Raw genomic sequence first — 22,936 nt, 5'->3', positions numbered from 1 at the left:
CTTTATTTGTAAACAAAACATGATATTCAGTCTAATGCAGGTTTTAAATCAACTGCAGCCTTGCTTTTCACCAGGAGAGGTCACTGTTACTGATGCTTCAAATAATTAACCAATTTTCAAAACAATTGGCCCAAGTGGTTCAGTGCTTCACCAAAGCTTCATTTCAAATTACTGTTGGCTAAAACTGGTCAAGTTTCTTTTAATTGCTCGCTCTCCCCGCAACATCAACAACAACAACAACAACAAATAAAATAAAATAATACTAAGCCCGCGACTCTAGTGAGGATAAGCGGTAAAGAAAATGGATGGATGGAAAATAATAAAACAAAAAAATACTGTACACACCGTTGAAAACACGCGTGGTAGGGGGCGCTGTTGTAGCCTTATGACATTAATACTACTACAAATTAACGAGGCGAAGAAGCGTGTTGTTTACGCCTATGCTACATGTAAGATGGCTGCTGGAGAGAACAGTGGCAGGCCTCCATGCCTCAACTTTGCTGGTCCGGGTCCTCTGGGAAACAGCCAACCCAGCAACAGCGTTTTCTCTATGCCGGCTTCCAATGGCGGCGCGGTAGGTTCGTCTGGCGGGGCCCAGGGAGCTGCTCGGCGTTCCAACCCGCAGCTGGGGCCTGGCGGTGTAGACGGCAACGAAGTTCTGACCTCCGGAGCGCCACCGACCGCCCAGAGCGCTCTTCAGCCACCGACCGCGGCGAGTGCGGCGGCCGCCCGAGCCATGGCCACCCCGGCATCCAACATGGCAACAATCGCGCCGTCGAACGCGCCCCCGGCGGCGGCGCCCGCTGCCACTCCGGCTGCCGCGTCCGTGTTGGTGTACCGAGAGCCGGTGTACAACTGGCAAGCGACAAAGAGCACCGTGAAGGAGAGGTTTGCGTTTCTGTTCAACAACGAAGTACTCAGCGACGTCCACTTCTTGGTGGGCAAAGGAATGGGGGTTCAGAGGATACCTGCGCACAGGTCATATGATGATTCATGATACAAATCCTCACGGGGGCACTTTACTAACTAATTGGCTGCTTATTACTCGAATAATTAGGTTTGTCCTGGCCGTTGGAAGTGCCGTGTTTGATGCCATGTTCAACGGTGGAATGGCGACGACATCAACGGAAATCGAGCTCCCTGACGTGGAACCAGCCGCCTTTTTGGCGCTGCTGAAGTAAGAAGGAGCAGTGAGACCGATAATTGGTGTGCATGTTGTCTTATTGTCGAGGGCAGGGGCTTGTGCCACCAGGGTTGCAGCCAACAACTTCGCCATGATTTTTACGAACACAAACGAGGCTGTGCAGTAAATGACATTGCATAGTATAGTATTGCTGCAATGGTTGCTCGGTGCATTGTTCCTTCTTACTACATCCACCCTATTCTGTCAACTCTTCAACCTGTGAAGGTAGAGTCTCATCATACTTCTTGATTCTGATGTTCTTTCTCCAGTTAAGAGGGAGTGTTTCCTTGTTCATGTAGGGTACTGTTAGGCCTCTTTAATTGATACTTTTGAGAAAAACGACGACATAATTAGTGCTGTATTGCCCTCATATGTGGTCAAGGATGACACAGTCGCTGAGCCACTTCAGTATGTTTTATTACCACGATTGGTAAAAGAATGCACATGCATCCAATAGCTGCTCTCTGCTACAACTCCTGGCCAAGCACTCCACACACAGACTCCCTGACTTGAGCCAATGTTCAAGCTTAAATGTGCCTTTTGATGTTTCAATTGAAGTGTTCCTTTGTTCAATCACTGACGTCACAAAAGCCAACGCACAGGCCCACTCTTAATTGCACACGCTCAGAGTTAGAGTTCTTATTAGCGGCGTGTGGTGTATTTGGTATCTGGGCCTTGCGTGGCCACTTATACAACTTAATACTACAACTGTCATGTTGTAATTATGGAAACTATCAATACTATCCAAAAATGCAGTGTAACAGCAGACAACTGTGTCACGTACATCATCTGGGACAGTACAGAATCAATATTCATCCTAACATGACAAAAACATTAAACAAAATACACCATCGTCGCCAGAGATGCTGTTTATTAAATGCATTAATGTGTGCAGATCCCTAGAGTTGTGTTTTGCTAGTTGAATTTCACTTGACTCTGACCAATCAACCAGGAGATGGAAAAATGCTGACATTATTGTGGGCCAGCTAACTGGTTGGTTAAAGAACCAGTCACATTATTAATATAGTTTGTTACACTGGCCAGCGCTACTGATTTTGAAGGCACTGGGCAGATTAGATTGACATGGGAGCGCACAGATAGAGGCTGAAATCTGATTGGCCCCTAAAAAATATAATACATATTTACTGGAAGCAGGGCAGCCAAGAGAAATGCTATGAATTGAAGAGAATATACTGTTGGGAATAAATGAATACAATTTCATGAAGCAAATATTAGAATTTAGGTTGAGAAGGCCAGCAGTGAAAGCCTTGTTGGCCCTGACAACCCACAACAGTATGCTAATATCTGTTAATCTAATCTAATGTAATCTCTCTCTCTCTCTCTCTCTCTCTCTCTCTATATATATATATAATTATTTATATTAATGTATTCATGATAATGTGATTAATTAAGCGACACGGTGGATGACTGGTGAGCACATCTGCCTCACAGTTCTGAGGACCCGGGTTCAAATCACGGCCCCGCCTGTGTGGAGTTTACATGTTCTCCCCGTGCCTGTGTGGGTTTTCTTTGGGTACTCCGGTTTCCTCCCACGTCCTCGGGCGAGAGGCGGGGTACACCCTGAACTGGTCACCAGCCAATCGTAGGGCTTACACATTTAATTAGAATTTAGTTTTTACATGTCACCTATGAAAGATGAGTGGATGATTATAATATATTACATACTGTAGTGTACATCTGTGTGTTAGGTGTAGCCCCTATAAAATCCGTTTGTGATGCTACTAAAGGGTACACTTTGACCCCATGCAGGTTTCTGTACTCGGATGAAGTTCAGATCGGGCCTGAGACCGTGATGACCACACTCTATACCGCCAAAAAGTACGCCGTCCCAGCCCTGGAGGCACACTGTGTGGAGTTCCTCAAGAAGAACCTGAGAGCGGACAATGCTTTTATGCTGCTCACACAGGTCAGACAAATCTTTTATGTGCAACTGATTTTAAAGTTGATGTACAAATACACACAACTGCTTGCATAGTGTAATTCGTGTGTGTGTGTGTGTGTGTGGGGGGGGGTCCAGCAATAGAAAAGGGTATGCAGGTCTACCTTATGTTTTGACGTGTGAGTGTATTCTTGTTTCAGGCACGTTTATTTGATGAGCCTCAGCTTGCCAGCCTCTGTCTAGAAAACATCGATAAGAACACAGGAGATGCTCTCGCTGCTGAAGGCTTCACAGACATTGACCTTGGTATGTTATCCTGCTCACCTTTTAATTTTGACATTCATAGCTAATATTGTGTTGCATCTGATGATTATTTACCCCACTCTCTCTCCTTTTAGATACGCTGGTTGCTGTGTTGGAGAGGGACACTTTAGGCGTGCGCGAGGTGCGTTTGTTTGGAGCTGCAGTGCGTTGGGCGGAGGCGGAGGCTCACAGGCAGCAGCTGCAGCCCACCCCAGAGAACAAGCGCAAAGTGCTGGGCAAAGCCCTCACACTCATCCGCTTCCCTCTCATGACCATTGAAGAATTTGCTGCAGGTGAACAGAAACGCAACAAAACCTCCCTTCTACACTGCAATTTAATTATTTCTTAAAAGCGCACAGGCAGACTCATAGATTGTGTTTTTCTCTTTATCAGGCCCAGCCCAGTCCAGCATACTGACTGACAGAGAGGTGGTGAGTCTTTTCCTCCACTTCACAGTGAACCCTAAACCGCGTGTAGACTTCATCGATCGGCCTCGCTGCTGCCTCCGAGGGAAGGAGTGCAGCATCACGCGGTTTGGACAGGTGGAGAGTCGCTGGGGCTACAGTGGGACAAGTGACCGCATACGGTGAGCCGCGAGCTATTGAAATGTTTTCCAATTTGTTCTTGTGTGGCTCATATGCAGCAGTACCTTGACATATGAGTGCCACAACTTACGACTTTTTCAAGTCACAAGGCAGCTGTCGCTTAGTCAGTTAATTTTTTGCTTTGTGTTGTGATCCAAAATTTGAGTTAACAAGCGAGCTTCAGATACACTGCCGCTCAAGTGAATGGAAGAAAAATGCAGCAATAAAGGTACTCTAATGGAACGTAGAGCCACTGTTGCTGATGTACTGTACTTTTAGGTGTTTATTGAATGGCGACAACAGTCAAACACACAATACAAAATGAGAACACTCTCAAGGGGCTGCTGTAGGCCACAACTCACGCCCAAACACTCACACGTAATCAAGCAAACCAATCCGACTCGGCTCCTGATGTCATTCCTTAGGCCACATGCCTTTCACTATGTACAGTCACTCACTCATTCATTCATTCACTCACTCACTCATTCAGTTCCTGTACCACTTATCCTCACTAGGGTCGCGGGCGTGCTGGAGCCTATCCCAGCTATCTTTGGACCAGAGGCGGGGTACACCCTGAACTGGTCACCAGCCAATCGCAGGGCACATAGAAATAAACAACCATTCACACCTACGGTCATTTACTCTTCAATCAACCTACCACACATGTTTTTGGGATGTGGGAGGAAACCGGACTACCCGGAGAAAATGGGGAGAACATGCAACTCCACACAGGCGAGGCCGGGTTTAAACGCAGGTCCTCATAACTGCGAGGCAGATGTCCTAACCAGTCGTTCACTGTGCTGCCATTTACAAAACGGCCGAATAGAAGATTACAAAAATCTGCCAATCGATGAATCTGAAATTTTCGAATATGCGGGGAGCACTGTCAATTGAGTTACGAGCTCGGTGACGGAACAAATTAAACATATAAGTCAAGGTACCACTGTACATCTCTTAAGGTAATATTAAATGTTTGTAGGTTCTCAGTAAACAGAAGGATATTTGTGGTTGGATTCGGCCTGTACGGCTCTATACACGGACCGACGGACTACCAAGTCAACATTCAGGTACGATCCAGATGTTTTGCCATTTTCAACCATGTTATTTTATCTTCCGACATGTCTGCATCTCCCCTCTGTTTGTACAGATTATTCACACAGACAGTAACACTGTACTGGGCCAGAATGAAACCGGTTTCAGCTGCGACGGGTCGGCCAACACCTTCCGAGTCATGTTCAAAGAACCAGTGGAGATACTGCCCAATGTTAACTACACTGCCTGTGCTACACTCAAGGTTTGCTCTGACAACTCCCATTCATACGAAAGGCTAAATGAAAGGATACATACAGTGATTTATGTATTCATTTTTGTGGAGGAGTTCAGGGTATGTTTTTTCTTTGCATTATTGAAACATTTCAAGTATTGACCCTAAAGTTTTTAACATCAGAGCTGCAAAAAAAGGTGGTTAATTTGTAGTCCGTGACTATGCTGAAAGCGTATTTTGAAAATAAACTTGCCATATATTGGGGTTGAGCTTTTCAGTTATGGGGTTATTATGGCTCTGCTGGTCCCAGTAAATACTTGAGAAGTGTTATTAAGCTCATTATCTGTAGGGACACATGGAACAATAGCCTACAGCATATTGATTGGGGTTGAGAATTTCAGTTATGGAAGTCATGTCACACTGGTCACAGTGAACACCTCGCTGAAGAAGCGTTATCTAGCTAATTATCTGGGAGGGGCACACGGAGAAAGAACAGCCCCGTGTTTCACTATTTGATATACCTGCAAGATAAGTCTTTCAGTGTTTAAATGGGGATGATACGAAACATTTATTTTGTGATCCATTTTTACGAGTCGTTAAAATGCCATTGAGTGGCCTAAAAGAAAAAAAAAATCTGTTAATTTGATAACAGTCCTGTGCAAATGGCAGAGGTGGGTGTAAGTCACATACTACATGCAAGTCATGTCTCAAGTCTTAACCTTCAAGTTTCAAGCAAGTGTCAAGTTACAGTTGAAAAAAAAAATAAATAAATCAAGCTAGTCATAAGTCAAGTCATACAATCTAGCTCAGTCACAACATATTGGAGTGATTAATAAAATATTTTTTCACCTATCATAACACCAAAAACTATATTTACACCATATAAACGTTAAACAACCGAGATTATGAAATTAAATGTATTGTACACCAATGTTTTTAAATTGAGTTTAGCTGTGCATGGGGCCCTTGATGTAGATTTTATGGCCTTTTAAACTCAGCTATTTAGTTTCATTGACTTTGCTTCTTCAGCATTTCAAAACTATTTCCCGTTTGTGATTGATTGCTTTATTTGAACATATAAACAGGGAGAAGAAAAAAAAAAAAAAAAAGATATAGCTGCTGCTCAGCTGGTACTGAGTTTTTGCTCAGAGGGCACGTGCCCCCCCAGGCCCACCTGGTTCCGTTGCCTCTGGATACTAACATGTTTATGGTAATTGAGGAAATGGCTACACAACATTTGAGTCACAACTATGTTCGGTAAGGGTTGAACCGAATAGTTGAATTTACTACATTTAATGCGTACTCGACTAATCGCTAATCATATTTTTGGCATTTAGTCGTCTTAATTCCAAGTAATGCGTACTAATTACAACTGCAATTAGCGAAATGGTGAGTTGTATTTTTAATCCTTTGTTTTTAGTAGTTTCTATGCCTGTAAGTCGGAATATGTTAAGTGAAACCGGTCTGTGGCACAAAAAAGGTTGGGTAGCGCTGTCCTGTGATAATAATGATGCCATCGATTCATGGACAACTTTCATCACATTACAGTTGACTACCAAAAAATCTTTAGTCGTTTAACCCCTAGTGTTTGGTAGTTGTCCAATATGATTTTATGACAGATTTGATGTCAAAAAGTGTGGTGTAACTTTTGCTTATGTTCAATTACAAGTCAGAAAATAGATCAACAGAATGTAAAATCAACTCCATCGCTATATAGTGTCTGTTCTGGCAGTGGTTAGTCACCCCTCCTTCTCTCTGTGTTTCTCCTCCAGGGCCCGGACTCTCATTATGGGACTAAGGGAATGCGAAAGATAACACATGAGTCATCAACAACCGGCACCAAGACCTGCTTCACCTTCTGCTACGCGGCGGGTAACAACAATGGCACTTCTGTAGAGGACGGACAGATTCCCGAGGTCATCTTCTACACATAGTCACCTTCAACTTTTGTGGTGATGTTCCATCAAATGTGACAGCCTGGAAGCAGTGCCGTAGGGATGGGTGGGGGGGAGGTCTGTGTCTCGGGGCTCGTGTCATAATACTGTCCCCTCCATATGGTACAGTACTGTTGGCCACATTGGAAGACCAATACCTATGAGGCGATGGGTCACAATAATTTGTGTAGTTTGTCCTTTGAGATGCACTCTCTTTTGATGTTTCTGAAAATGATGACTGTCATTGACTCCACAGCGGAACAAAATTCAAATGAGGCGTATCTGCTGATATTATTGGCATTCGTAGATATCGCTGCTGTGGGTTGCCAACAAACAGCTTGACACTGAATGTTACCCAAGCTAGTCAGACCAGCATTTCACAACTACATGGCAGCAGGTACCCATCACATCCATCTGCACATTTTAAAGGCTTTATGGATTCTTGCCATATTCAAACCAAACTTATTAACAATAACAGTACCACATAATAAGCAAGTTTTAGTTACTTCAGTACAAACTGTTTGCTCTTGTAGCTTTGCTTGTTGGTTGCCTATATCCAAAAGACCTTTCTTGGCCTTTGCATTTTGGGTTGTTTCACCGATGCACATTAACTCTTCTCATATCCTTTTTTTTCCCTTTCCTTTTAACTTTGTTGTAAATATGTGGGCCCAGGGCGGTGTTGACGTTTAATTGTTGTACAAACCTCAACTCCCACAAATTTGCTCTGTATAATGTCAGTTAAAGAGATTGATTTGTATTACCCCCCCCCCCCCCCCCTCCTCCTCCTCCTATATTCAGTAGACGAAAGTGCAAACATGAACATCATTATTTAAAGTTCCAACTGCTTTGGTAAAACCGAATGCCTTCAGAAATTGATCCCTGCATCACATCAATAAAAGAATTATCATTGAGGAAATACTTTGAAGAAGCAATATATCTGACATGATAGTTTGTCATTGAAACAAAAAGCTGTGATGTTAAGATGGTGTGCTAGAACCCTGCTTTGATATCAGCTCATTAAACATTTGTGCGAAAGGTATCAAGTTAAGAATTTGGTGACTATTTTCAGAAAGCATTTCAGGTGTTCTCTATAAACACTGACTATGTCATTCTGTAATTGATTCAATATGGATTGTAAAAGATTTGCCAATGATTGCATTTTTTAAAATCAGGCATTTATTAGCATTGCATATATAACTTGAGAAAATGTGAATAAAGAGGAAAAAAGTGTACATCAGTTTTGAATTAGGAAACTTCAATGAGGACACTGGTGCTTTACCCGATGAGTTAAGAAATTAAAAAAAAGAAAAAGCCACTTCATCTGCAGTCAAATATTTTATTCGTTATGATCAGTGAAGTTTAATGGAGAGCTCGACCAATCCTGAAACATTCTTGCTCGCTTCGTACATTATTGCAGCAGGATCACAGTGCTCCTTATAGAGCCGTAGTGTCAGATGAAATGCAGTGACGGGGGATGTAAAAAAGGAAATTAAGGAATTGATCATCCAACAGCTTTACTCCAATTTCCCCCAGGACCTTTTACCTAGGCACTTGGTGTACTGTTGTTGTGAAATTAAAAGGTAAGCATTATTACCCCCATTACCCTACAACAACACGCGCAAAAGCTTTATTTTTAAATTTTATTTTATTTTATTTAAAGTGGAGACTTTAAGGTGAACCCGTTGTGCAAACTTAAGCCAGTGCAAAGATTATTAAAGTGCCCACAAGGTTAAGATTTAGTGATAGAGTTGGACGTATATGTAAATCCAGGCTCAGTTGTTACAATTTGTCCAGGTAATTGTCCAGCGCGGGGATCCCCTCCTTGAGACCTTTACGCTTCCTAATTTCAGCAACAACGTCGGAGGGTTTGCTGGTGGGGTCTCGAGGGTTACCCTGGAGAATTTGCCAGTGGTCAAACACGCACTGTGGAAAGGCCTGCCCCCCAGTGTTACTACGCAGGTCAGCGGTGAATCCTTGAAGGAAATGACATTCATGTTTTAGCTACCAAAAATAGAAATGCTATTCCTTTTGTAATGTCGGGCAAAAGGCAGATTAAACGACGATAGGCTGTTAGCCCTTAAAATGGCTGAAAAGGCTCTCTTACACAATACAATTATTTTCACTCGCACAACCGAAATGCACTCATAGACAACTGAAACTAAGAGCGCATTTCAGAAATGTGAGCATTTCAGTAGTGTATATGAGAGAAATATAATAATAAATTATCTTACGTGACACCCACCAACAGATGGCTCTGAAACCTCCCTGTGGTGATTGCAGTTTTCAGACTAAAACACTTACCGAAGGATTCGTTAACAGGCAGGTAGGCTTTCACCACAAACATGGGGGTTCCCATCACTTGAGATTCCTCAAACACATGACCTCGTTTCCGATTCAGAACACCGTAGATCCCCCCTACCACAGCTTCAGGGCACTGAATGGAAAAATTACAGCATCAAACACTGACATTTAGAACCTAAATTATTTAATTTGTTCCATGAAATTATATTTAAGTCTTCATTTCTTCTACTTCTCTCATTTTGTAGCTTATAAATTCAGTACAAATTCTGCAGAAAGAGAGTTCCCCACTATACAGCTGAAGACTTGTAAAGGAAACCTGCAGAATGCATTCACACCTGAATCTCCACCAGGTACACTGGTTCCATGAGTCGGGGCTGAGCGGTGAGCTGGCAGGCGTACAGAACCCTGCGAGCTGTGGGAATGATCTGTCCTCCACCGCGGTGGATGGCGTCAGCGTGCAGCGTCACGTCGTGGATGTCAAAACGGATGGAGCGCATGTTCTCCTCACACAGCGCACCCTGCAAGAGCAATCACAAATTACAGTTCATCATCAACAAATGCAGTGAACCCCAGTTTACTGCGGAGGATACATTCCAGACCCACCCGCAAATGTGAAAATCAGCGATGAAGAGAGACCATGTTAAAACAAACTAAAAAATAGTTTTAACCCCACATAACCTTTAAACCAATTTAAACAAAACAAAAAAAAAAACACTTTTTAAAGACATTGTAAAGGTATTTGAACCCCCCAAAAAATCAAGCATACAATGTGTAGAAAATATTATACGTATAGTGATGTCCTTTCCCTTATGTGAAAATCTGCGAGTAATTGCTACACCCCCAAAAGGTGTAAAATTGGCTACAGATGCCATAAGATCGCAGCACAACATTACTTTTTTATACGACAGGGCGATGGCCTGTCTAAATGAAGCTGCTTTCCCCATTAAAATGAATGGAAATACCTCCAGAAAAAAAGCACTCTATATTTTTGTACTTTATAAAAACAGACAGTAATGACATAATTAAATACAATGTAAACAACTAAGCAGTTTTTGCCCCATTTTTTTGCTTCAATTCAATGGACATTGTGCTGCTCTTTCTGGTGTGCACGCCATGGCCACCTGGGGACAGTATAATACATCCATTAATTTATCCAATTTCCATACTGTTTTTACTCACTAGGATCGCGGGTAAGCTGGAGCCTATCCCAGCTGACTCTGGGCGAGAGGTGGGGTACACCCTGAACTGGTTGCCAGTCAATCACAGGACACACATAAACAAACAACCATTCGCACTCACATTCACACCTATGGGCAATTTAGAGTCTTCAGTTAACCTACCATGCATGTTTTTGGGCTGTGGGAGGAAACCGGAGTACCCGGAGAAAACCCTCGCAGGCATGGGGAGAACATGCAAACTCCAGACAGGCGAGGCCGGATTTGACAACCGGGATTCATACATGGGGAAGCTGCTATAATATTAGTCGTTGTTCACAGAGGATAAATATATATATATACACAGTAGACTTCTGGGAATAGGGCCTGGGCCGGAGCACAAAAAGCGAAAATCTGCAGACAATTGATTTGCGTCAACTTCCATGATTCTTGCTAAAATCTGAGCCAAAATTTCAAATTATCATCCATCCATCCATCCAGCCATTTTCTGAGCCGCTTCTCCTCACTAGGGTCACGGGCGTGCTGGAGCCTATCCCAGCTGTCATCGGGCAGGAGGCGGGGTACACCCTGAACTGGTTGCCAGCCAATCGCAGTCAAATCATCATATGTAATAAATAATAACAGATATTGCAAGCCTTTTTTTCTGTTTCCAAACCCCTTCTTACAGTAACTCGATGGGGGTGGGAGGGTTTAACAGTAACACTGTTTAACGTTGAATGGAATCCAACGCCCGACAATGTATGTCAAATATTTAGTGATTGGGAAAACGTCAATGCGCCCTAAACTGGAAGTTGCGTCATTTAATGAAACAACCAGAGATAAACAAATCCATTTTACTCATCATAAACTTTATACTATTTATTTATACTATTTATTCTAAAAACAGATCTACATATATGTTTAGATAATTTCAATTATTATTTTATATTTAAAATTGTCATTATTTCACTTTTGTCCTTTTCCCTTAGCGCCCTCTATTGACCAGCTCCCACTGAATATTATGAGGAGGTGAGGAAAAATTCATATGGTTTCACAGTCAGAACAGTCGTCTGAGGGAAACCATGCCAACAATTTGGCCCACGGCAAAAATTCATTTGACATCCCTGGACTAGGTAACTCGGTTAGTAGCAAATCACAAGTGCAGGGTAACACTGTATTTTTTAAATGCATTAAAAAAAAACGCTCAGTTAAAAATTTGCAATTTAACAGGGGCATAGTGGGGGAACACTGAAACACACAATTAATTGAATTTTTTAAATTTACTGATGGACACCTCTTTAGTAGCCCACTGGAAACCAGCCACCACGCTATCCTTAATCTCGTTGAGGTACTGGACCCCCTTTGTCACGTCTATGAGCAAGTTGGGCCCGCTTCCATCAGGACCAAAGCACCAGATCTTCCTGGCTTCAGTCCCCTCCCACTCGTACTTGTCGGCCAAGTAACGCGCACGAGCTTTGAGCTCCTGACGAGCCGTGACGTCACCCTTCTCAATGTCTTCGGCCAAGCCGTCTGGGAAAGGACGAGACTTCATGAAGAGACGATTGTGCTTGTTGGGAGACTTGGAGAGACACATCTGGTCAGATTCCTCTGTCACCGTCTCTCTATAAGACACAACTGGGTCTGATTTCTGCAAAAAGAAGAGAAGAAAGTAACGTGAATAAAATGTCTTTTTAAATGTTAAATGCTGTGCATTGGATAATACGTTACGTCTCAACAATCCTACCTTGATCTCATTTGATCATAGGGGGACATCCTTACCTTCAGTGGAATGCAGGCATGGTCCTCCTCCAAGTCCTTCAGGCAGATCTCCAGGTGCAGCTCGCCCGCTCCTGCGATGATGTGCTCCCCAGACTCTTCGATGATGCACTGGACCATGGGGTCAGACTTGGCCAGGCGCTTCAGGCCCTCCACCAGCTTGGGCAAGTCGGCCGGGTTCTTGGCCTCCACGGCAACTCTGACAACAGGACTGACGCTGAACTTCATCACCTTCATGTTATGGGCCTACAGAGGCACACAGTCACTCAGCTGAAATCCTGCTAAATTTGGACCAAGCAATAATTAATGGGTGGATTACCTATAGACATGGGACGTGCATGAGGAGTAGAAAATAAGCAAGTAATGATACAATAAAATTATTTTAAATTCATTAAAACACTTAATCTATCACGAGCATTTCAACTACTCCCCTTCCTTCCTTCTCATCCAATGTACTAGTCTATCTTACCGCGGATGTGCTGACTTGATTCACCAAGACAATACGAACTTGTTGATGCTGTTGTAAGGAAAATAAACATGCATCCGCAGTCCGTGAATTGACTCGAGTCGTCATTAGGTTGCCAACGAGTCTCCAGGTCAGTGAGATAAGTGTCTAACTTAACAAAACATAATGGCTAGCCTGCTAGCTAACAGCTCAATAGCAGTCTCTCCATTTCAGCATCAAAAGAGCACGTTTGAGCCATTAATCCGAGCAACAGAAAAGTCAATGAATTAGCCAGTTCCTCACTGATCATGTTAACTATGTCTGAATTTCCACCATATCTATTTTTGAAACAACTTAGCTGTTGTAATGTTTGTAAATTACGGTAGGCATTCCGTCTCCCTTGAAAGCTATTTATGTCATGTAACATCTTTTCAACTGACACTTCACATGTTCATACTACAGTGGTAGAAGGCTAGAAAAAAAATAATAATAATAATAGTTGTTTACCCTGTTTTTTTTTTTTTTCAATCTCCCTGCCTTAGCCCAATGACATAGAAGGTTTTTCTTTACCAGTTGTGCAATTCGAGTATTTGCAAATACAAACTGAAAAAAATGACATGGAAGCAAATAGTACTTGTTCAAAAGTGGTGATAGTCCCTGTCTTCACCAGGAACTGGTCGACTCCAACAAGACCTACAATGTTGCCACATGGAACATCTTCAATAGGCTCCACATATCTGCCCATCATCAGGATAGTCCTGGATAACAACATTTAGGTCATGTTGAGAAAATGTGTCATTATATTGGAACGAATGTCCTGAATAAACCTGCTTACCTTTGGATGGGTTTGATATAGAGGTCTTCTTTCTTGCCAGGAGTGAAGTTTGGCCCCATGATGCGCACCTTCTGGCCGGTGGACACACATCCAGAAAACACGCGGCCAAATGCATAAAAGCGACCCTTGTCACTGGTCGGGACCATCTTGGAAATATACATCATCAGAGGAGCTTTGGGATCGCAGTTCTTAACACCTGTGATAACACAATAAAGCAGTCAGAATTAGACTTTACACCGATTTTATCGGCCGTATCGGTATCGGCCGATGATTAGCATTGTATGCTGATCGGCTTTAATGTCATAATTCGCCGATCCGATCAATTATGTCATTGATCGGCTCCGCAAAAGACAAAGCGGAGACGCTTTGTGAAGTAACGTCAGAGCGGCAATGAACTGAAGTTAGCCATGCTAGTTAGCTAGTTGTCTGCGGTCACCCATTGCAGACATGCTAACCTTCATAGCGTGTTGCAAACGTTCAAGACCGCGTTACGCTACCTTGAATTTGTCGAAGAGTGATGGCAGCCACTTTGAACGTATACGTTTTGCATATCCTTCCTCTACCAAGTCGCGGTACCTGAACATTTCCCAAAAGAGCTGACTTTTCGAACAAAGCGAAAAGTTGTAGGGCTCACTGACTGCTCGGTTTTGAAACCGTGACTTTTTTGAAACCGCGATGTACCTTGTAACCAGTGACCAGCCCACGCCTAGTGAGTACTCCTACTTACCCATGGCGGCTTCATCATCTCCCGGGCCCTCATAGAGCAGCTCACAGCGGTATTTCTGAGCGGTGACAGGTGAGGGCAGCTGGATGGTGATCATTTGGAGCAGGGCCTCCCCGGCTGGCAGCCAGCGACGCATCACCGCCTTCAGCAGAGCCTTCCCTTCCTTGTCTTTGTCCTCAGAGTCTAGCTTGATATCCAGCTTCTCAATGAGTTTGGCCGTCTCGTCCTTCTTAAAATTCATGATGGCATCAAACACCTGACGGAGGCAATTGCACATGCAGTTTGAATGTCAATTCTTCATTTCATTCGGTGAACGAGGCTCTTCTTAAAGATTTCAAGTGGCAGCTTTTTACCTTGAAGATGGGGTCCAAAACAAACTGGCAAAAAGAGCGAGGATATTTCTGGCCATCAGGACCTGTAGGAGTCTTGGTGAACTTGCCAGTACTTGGATCAACATATCTGCAAGGAGCACATGAATTATTACACAGAATCAGTGGCGTTAACCACTAGGGTGCCATGCTTCCTGTCACATTTTTAAATTCTGTTTTGTTAAATTGAGCAGTTTTACCTCTCCCCCCACAGTTTCTTCATCATGTCTTCTACTTTCTTACACCTGTCTGCTGGACTCATCTGAGCTTCTCCTTTAACAACGAATTTGGCCACATACATCTCAGCAAACTGCTTCAGTGTGAAAGCCCAGCCGTGCAGACCAGAACCGAACCCAACTGTGCCTATAACAGGGTCAATCTGAGAACAAAAACAGTTGTTTTTTTTAGAAATACGTAATCTCTGTAGCCAGACTAAGCACCTGCTCAGGGTCCTCTGTATCTCGGCATCTCTGTTCGGTCACATCATTATTTAGGTACAGTGGTGACATGAGGAAATCAGTTTAATTTGTTCCATTGGACATGCTGCGAACTCAAAACACTTGCATCTCAAATTATCTTTCGCCCCACTGAAACGAATAGAAATGCAATTAATCCATTCCAGCCTCCCCAAAAAAGCCAACAAAAAAATGTGTCGTGTTTTTAATTAAAAAAAAAAAAAAAAAACACTACAATATTGTATTTCATAAAAATGTGCAATAATAAAATGATCAAATAGAATGTAAAGAATGATTTTTTTTTTTTTGCTTCAATTCAATAGATATTGCAATGCTCCTTCTGGTGTCTGTATAAAACAGATATTGAGACACGTGCAAAAAATTAATCTTACAACTGACTCAGTTGTGCACTCAAGATGCAGCAGTATTAGTCATTTTTCGCAATGGATAAAGAATATGTCTGTGAGTATTGTGTGTGTGTCTATGTGTTGCTGCATCATTTGTGTTTAAATATCGGTTTTATATATATATGTTATATATATTTATATATATATATTATAACGCCTTTAATGCTCTTCGTTAGCACATGTATGGAGTTTTGCATTGTTTAACATTAAGCTAAACGGACTATCGTTAGGCAAAGCTATTTGATTGTTTTAAACACACAAAATTTTCTTTGTTTTATGTTTAGTTTGACAGTAAACTTCAACCAGGAGTAGTTTTAAACATCTTGAAACCTCTTCTCTTTTTTTTTCATCTGCCACACTAATGCTTCAGGTGAGTTGAGTTAACTTCCACCATACAGTACTATCGCTCAAATTTTTGCTCGCAAGTCAATGCAAAACATTTGCCAAACAACGGCTCGTATTATGAAGAACTTGTAAGGCTTGTATTTCAAGGCACCACTGGATTAATTGTAGGTGTGTGATTCTTTAATAATCTTATTGTTATTGATAGAAATAGCGGGCCCGAGAATCAAATTTTGCTTCGGGTCCCATGGAGGCTGTAACATGTAAAAGTGTGTCAGAGTTGCTTAGGCGCCCTACCAGGATGTTGCCCATGGGTCCACCCTCATCCTCTCCGTAGGTGGAAATTATGACGTTGATGTTCTCTATGATACGCTGGAAGGTCCTGAAGAGCTCCTCTGTCTCCAGCTGAAGTTCTAGCAAGGCCCGGTCCATCTTGTTCATCATCAGAACCGGCTTGATGCGCTCAGCGATGGCCTGCCGCAGTACAGTCTCAGTCTGCACACACACCCCTGAGAGAGGAAATGAGAAGTGAGCCGAAGTGAAGAAGATTCACGTGTGGATGAGGGGTTTTAAGGAGACTACCGGAGACACAGTCCACCACCACCAAGGCTCCATCGGTCACCCTGAGGGCCGCCGTAACCTCAGAGGAGAAGTCAACGTGACCTGGTGAATCGATGAGGTTGATGAGGAAGCCATTTCCATCTTTGCACTGCTTAATGAAGGCCAAGTCTTTCTCGCCGAGCTCATAGTACATGGAGATGGCCCTGCAAGAACAGGAAAGGATAACAACAATTCATTTTGGGACGAGTATATCGCGTTGCCCCCGCTATACCGCGACCAGACTATCTAAAGCAAAGCTCTGTGGTACTTTGAAATATAGAGCATATGTAATTGTCTTTGTTTTAGAATTAGTTTGACAGTTTAGTTCTGTTAGTTCGAAACTTCAACTGGGCGTGGCAATAAACAGCTTGAAACCTCTTTTTTGAATAATTGTCGACAGGCATCTGCCAAAACTACTGCTTGTTCGTGAATTGAGTTTTTACTGTCACCATACATCACCCGTATGTAAAGTTTTTTGCTCTCAAGTTAAAACAAAAAAACAGTTCAGATCTGGGTAATAGATGAAATATATTTGGATACATTTTAAACAGTCACTGATGGTGTAGTGGTACATTTGCCTGAGTTTGGTGCAGGCAGTGAGGGTTCAGTTCCCAATCAGCGACGGTGTGAATGTGAGTACGAATGGTTGTCTGTGTCTAGAAGTGCCCTGTGACTGACTGGCGACCAGTTCAGGGTGTAGTCTGCCTCTCGCCCGAAGTCAGCTGGGATAGGCTCCAGCACACTGCGACGATTTACGAGTGCCCGAATTTATGAATTTGTCAAGTCACGAGCAGATTTCAGTCATATAGCGGAGATTTGTAGATATGTTCCATAAAAAAAATCTGGGTTGTAACATAGCTGTGGTAGGTGAACCATGTTATAGCGGGGGGAACACTGTAATATCCAAGTAGGGATATTTCTGTGTAGTATTTACTTCAGGAACTTGAGGCACATACGTTGATTTGATGGTGATGCAACGCTCTTGCTCGTCTTTGCGCGTGTCCGTGAAACGAGTCTCTCCGGCCCGGGATGAAGCGATGATGCCCGCCTTCGACACCAGCGAGTCCGTAAGCGTGGACTTGCCGTGATCCACGTGGGCGATCACGGACATGTTCCTGATGTTGGACTTCTTGTCCATGATGGCTCGGATCTGGTCCACGGTGAAGTTAACCTGGTAGGACAGTGACACATATTTATTTCACTTCACTTCATATTTACTTCAAATGGAAGTGCATTTCAATTCCTGATCTCTTAATTCATGTCCACTAGGTCTGCAACTGTTCCAAGTAGAGTTATAAAAAGAAAGTAATTTTGAAGCTCAATCTATCAGGCTGGCAATGACGACCAAGACAAATATTGTACCTTCATTTAGTGGCTGCAGACTGTTGCTGTCTGACCATCCTTGGCAATTATTAGAAAATGTTTACACCAAAACAGACGACACCAAGCCTTAAATTCACCCAATTTGATCTATTATACGTAAGCAGCACAACAACATGTAATACAAAAGCATGGGTTATAAAAGACAGAGAACATAAAATGGCTGGGGTCATCACTAATCACTACCCAGCCCACAACAGTATATACAGTAGCGTCTCTGAATGTCTGCTTACTATTGTTGTTGTGGGTGTTGTAGTTACTGTCATACTGTTGTGGTAGGTCTTAAAAATACATTAATAAACAAACTATATTACACTCATTCCAAAGTCCACATCATTTCACACTTGTGGGCTAGTTGCAACCTTATTTGACATTACAAGGCACATTAAAAATGATATTATATATATTATTTTGTTCCAATTTTATCAACTCATTTCAAGTTCATGAAATTTCAAATTCGAGAAATAATAAAAAAAAAAAAAAACAGTGATTTTGACCATAGTAATTCTTTTTTTTACTGTTCACCGTGCACAGGGTTGCTTTTAGTATTCACATTTCATGTTTGTAAATAAAGAAAAACACAAGGTGCATTGTAACTTTTTCCTTACAAAGGTACTAATGGTCACTTTTGATAGACATTGCCAAAAAGGTGTTAATGTAACAGTATGTTTATTATTGGTGCAAAAGTGCACTGTAACATACTGAGAGCTGTTTCTCATATTTGACCCTCTATTCATCTATTATTTATAGCGCTTCTCTTCAGTAGGGTCGGAGGGGAGTTGGAGTCTATTCCAGTTGAAATTGGGGTTGGGGGCACGGTACACCCTGGACCGGAGTCATGGTAGGGCACATTTAGGCAAACAACCATGCACACTCATATTCACACTTATGGACGAATTTTCACCTTGTGCTTGTCTGGCGACCAGTCCAGGGTGTACGCCGCCTCTTGCACAAAGTTAACTCGGATAGGCTGCACACCCGTGGCCATGTTGACGATAAGCAGTATAGAAAATGGACTGATGGATAATGTATCTTTGTTCATCTATCTATGATAGCGACAGGAGAAATTCTGACATCCACTGGATTGCACAAGTACAGTTAACATATGTACAGCCCAGAGTACGTACATTTATGAGTACATTTTGACGAGACCATACTATATTACATAGTTCAGTACTGTATGTATAGTTATTGTGACCTGAGTGAGTTTTCATGTAATTTTTCTAATCTAAAATATGTGCCAATAAGCACGAGTGTCTCAATCCTGTACACAGTCATGGTGTCAAACTTTATTTATTTATTTAATTTTATTAAATTGATTGTTTTTTTTGCCACAAATTGTAGCTTTGATTTCCCTCCACTATGCCCATTTTATGTCAAACCATGTGTAGTAAATGTATAATCGCCTAGTCATATTATTACATATGCAGAATGAAATGTTGGATAACTACTTTTGAAATCAGAAGTCAAGGAAAAGAATTGATCTGTTGTTCAATTTATGTTTAAAGGTGGGTTTGGTTCCCCAAAAGTGCTTGGAATAGTTATTAGAAGACAAGTTGCAATTTCGACACTGAGTTTAGTAAGAAACATGAAATAGATGCACAAAGTTTTGCTTGGGGGAGCCACATCAAATGAGGTAGCGGGGACATTATCTGGCACCCAGGCCACGAGTTTGACACTCACGAGGACAATTAGAAACATAAGATGAAATGAATAGTGTCAATAAAAACTCCCAGGCAAAGGTAGGCAGAATTCCATATGTGCAAGTCTAGCGAACGATGCTAACTGCGAATAAAGTCTCATTCGCTGGGGGGGAATGAAATGCGCAGCACTTGCTACTTCCTGCGTTTACGCAACCGTCTAATTTGATTTGAATCGCGTTTTGTCATCGATACGCGGTGTGATCCCAGGATTCTGTCGAGGAGCACAAATGTTTATCGGATAGGACGCTGAGCTGCACGGCATCATAATAACGCTTTGCTATGGACGCCAGTGCGGGAAGTAGGCCGAGGACACAGCCTCGTACGCTTTTTTCTGTTTGTATTATTATTATTATTATTTTTTAAATCACTGGATCCGACACACACAGGCGCACATACTATGAGGCAAAGGCATTCATGTAACGACACACGTCCGTAAATACACACGCTTAACGGGCTCGATAGACGCTTGTTGCGTCCATACAACAAAAACGTGGAGGTTATTATTATTTTTAAAACAAGATCCAACTTCTGATTAGCCACGACAGATTCATCAGTGCGTTCATCAAAACAACACGGTTCGACACGGACTCACCATTTTGGCAATTTGTGTGTATTCGTCACGAAATCGCTGCGGAATGCCGCGTTACTTAAGTGCGTGCAGAGACGCCGCAGTTCAGCCAGGCTGCGGTGAGGCGCTCGAGCAGCAGAGGGCGCTGCTGTGCGCCTACGCGTACAACATTTTGGGGCATGCGGAAAGCTATGTGCGCTGAATACAAATATTGACGCAACACTGAACTCAAAGACATAAAAAGTTACTGTAGTCACAAAAGGCCCATATCTCTCAAATATTTGATCTCAAATCATCTTTTCATTGGAATGAATGGACATGCAGTCGATCCATTGAGCGCCCCAAAACAAACACCAACAAAAAAGAAAAATAGCACTCTACAGTATCGAACTTTATAAAAACGTACAGTGATAACATAATTAAATAGAATTTGAAGAATTCAATCGTTTGTGCATGATGATTTCATGCTTCAATGCCCATTGAAACTGTGCTCCTTCTGGTGTACCCACTAGGGCAGGGGTGGCAAAGTCATTTTTGTCACGGGCTGCATTGTAGATACAGTTTTCCTCAGACGGCCATTATGATTGTAAAACCATATCAATGTTTGATCGCCTCATCATATTATTACACATAGACAACAAATTGATGGATAACTAGTTTTGAAATCAGAAGTCAAGGCTAATGGTTTGTTCAGCTATTGTTCAAGTAACTGTAAAAGGGGTTTGGAGGCAAAACATGCTTACAATAGTTCACTACTATTTATTTACATATGAATATTATACAAAAATTTGGAACAGATTTGAGCAAGAATCATGGAAGTTGACACATGATTTGCTTTAGCGGCCCACATATAATAATGATGTGGCGGGCCGGATAAGGCCCCCGGGCCTTGAATTTGACATCTGTGCACTAGGGGGAAGTATTATACAGTATGATGAGTTTCGCAACTAAGCCACAGTAATGTTAGTTGTCTGTTTTTTTTTTTTTGCAGAGGATAAAGAATATATGTCGGTGAGTTTTCCTATTGTCTGTCTACCTGTTGATGCACCATTTGTGTTCAAATAGCCATTGCATGAAGGGTTATATAACGAGTGCACAATTGATGCAACTAGCATTAGCCCATTTATGGCATCTTACATTGTGTGTTAGGATTAAGCTAGTGGACATTCATACGTTATGAGAGTTTGCATGTAATTCTTTTTGTTTTATGTTTTAGCTTTAACTGTGAATGCAATAAACAAGTTTTGCTCTGACCAACCAATCAGAAGGTGGGAAAATGCTGACGTTATTGTGACATTTGCCAGCCCACCACCGATCTACTCCCAAGAGTCTATTTTCTTCAGAGACTTGAACCCCGAACCTCAGAACTGTGAAGCAGAAATACTAACCCCTCATCAGATATATCATGTGTGATTATGTTTGTTTGATAGAGCAATGTTTGCCTGACCCTGAGTGACCCTTCAATACAATCACTTCCAGGATGTGCGTGACCTTGCTTAGCTTAACAATGCTGCAGCAGCACACCTCCGCCATGTGAGGGCAGAGCAGGACAAAGCAATGGTGGGGCTGAAAAAGAAATACAGCAAGGAAAGGGATGAAGCTTCTGATGCTGCAAAGGATGGTCTCGTGATCTCTGTAGGGACATGACAGGTTAAGCTTTGGCTAGAAAAGTGAAGGCCACCAAACACATAAACAAACATTCCCAATTGTAACTCTGCATTCATTGTCAAGGTCATTGCAAGAAGCAAATTATGCGACACTTGTAACTATGAGGAGTCTTCTGGAGTAATATTTGTCCAAGGAGTCCCCTCATCTAATTGTTATCATCGGACAGGCAATTTAGATTAAACGCAGTGCTGCTTGGATGAGAGAAGTGATTTTTACTGATCCCAAAACGTCCAAATAATATCCTAATCCAGTTCCGAATTACTTTCAATTCCCCTCATCACTGTACAGAAAGCAATGATTTTGCTCACATCGCTTATCACTCATTGATAGAACAAGACAATATGAATTTTATGGCTATGCGTGTTAACCATTTATGCAGTGATGGTTTTTGTATATTTATAAAAGACATTTTCTGATTTTAAACCAATTGTTGTACTGTTTGTGATCTTTGTTAAACTTCCATTATACTGTTACGCCTTTAAAGGGAGATTTAAAATATACACATGCACCCACAAGAAAAATGAGATTGCACCTTCAGCACAAGATCAGTCATCGGTGTTATTCTTGGTATTGAGAGATGTGCTTGACATGTCCTGGTTAGGTCGTTCATATCTGCATGTACTTTGAGACACTGCACTACAGATAGCGCTACAATAAAGATAGCACAGCCATGCTACCTTGTTATTATGATTATTACTGCACTGTTAATAAACAGATCCATATAAATGGATTTTTAATGCAAGCCAAAACATTTAGTGCCCGGGAGACTGAATGATATCAAATAGAGTTCATACAGTGGGCACCTTGATGGAATCAGTTTTGCTTCATGAAATAGCAATAAAGAACTCAATGTTTTTTTGTTTTTGTTTTTTGTTTTACATTCTTTTTTTTTTATTTTTGAACATGAGTTCTCAATTGAAATTATACAGTATATATATATATATATATATATATATATATATATATATATATATATATATTCTGCTTAGACTCACATGAGCTGTGAAATTAATCTCATAAATCAAAGACTTTGGGTCAATTT

General features: G+C 41.9%; 2 protein-coding genes across 2 annotated transcripts; one reads left to right on the top strand and one right to left on the bottom strand.

Annotated features, from left to right (window-relative positions):
- Nucleotides 1–433: 433 nt before the first annotated feature.
- Nucleotides 434–8,554, top strand: LOC133411231 (BTB/POZ domain-containing protein 2). Its single transcript, XM_061693305.1, has 9 exons — nt 434–978; nt 1,058–1,177; nt 2,954–3,110; nt 3,284–3,389; nt 3,482–3,679; nt 3,780–3,972; nt 4,950–5,037; nt 5,118–5,264; nt 7,007–8,554. Exons 1-9 carry the CDS (start codon nt 455–457, stop codon nt 7,166–7,168), a joined length of 1,695 nt encoding a protein of 564 aa, XP_061549289.1. The 5' UTR covers nt 434–454; the 3' UTR covers nt 7,169–8,554.
- Nucleotides 8,322–20,345, bottom strand: LOC133411216 (elongation factor 2b). Its single transcript, XM_061693277.1, has 14 exons — nt 20,251–20,345; nt 17,532–17,746; nt 16,558–16,739; nt 16,273–16,484; nt 14,972–15,150; nt 14,757–14,862; nt 14,407–14,659; nt 13,680–13,875; nt 13,479–13,602; nt 12,403–12,645; nt 11,918–12,271; nt 9,805–9,987; nt 9,470–9,602; nt 8,322–9,141 (listed from the first exon to the last, which is right to left on the bottom strand). Exons 1-14 carry the CDS (start codon nt 20,251–20,253, stop codon nt 8,948–8,950), a joined length of 2,577 nt encoding a protein of 858 aa, XP_061549261.1. The 5' UTR covers nt 20,254–20,345; the 3' UTR covers nt 8,322–8,947.
- Between the last annotated feature and the right edge of the window lie 2,591 nt (nt 20,346–22,936).

Source organism: Phycodurus eques, chromosome 13 (assembly GCF_024500275.1).
Source record: "Phycodurus eques isolate BA_2022a chromosome 13, UOR_Pequ_1.1, whole genome shotgun sequence".
Taxonomy (NCBI): Eukaryota; Metazoa; Chordata; class Actinopteri; order Syngnathiformes; family Syngnathidae; genus Phycodurus; species Phycodurus eques.
Note: the sequence above shows the minus strand (reverse complement) of the source record. Positions and strands in the feature narration are given on the sequence as shown.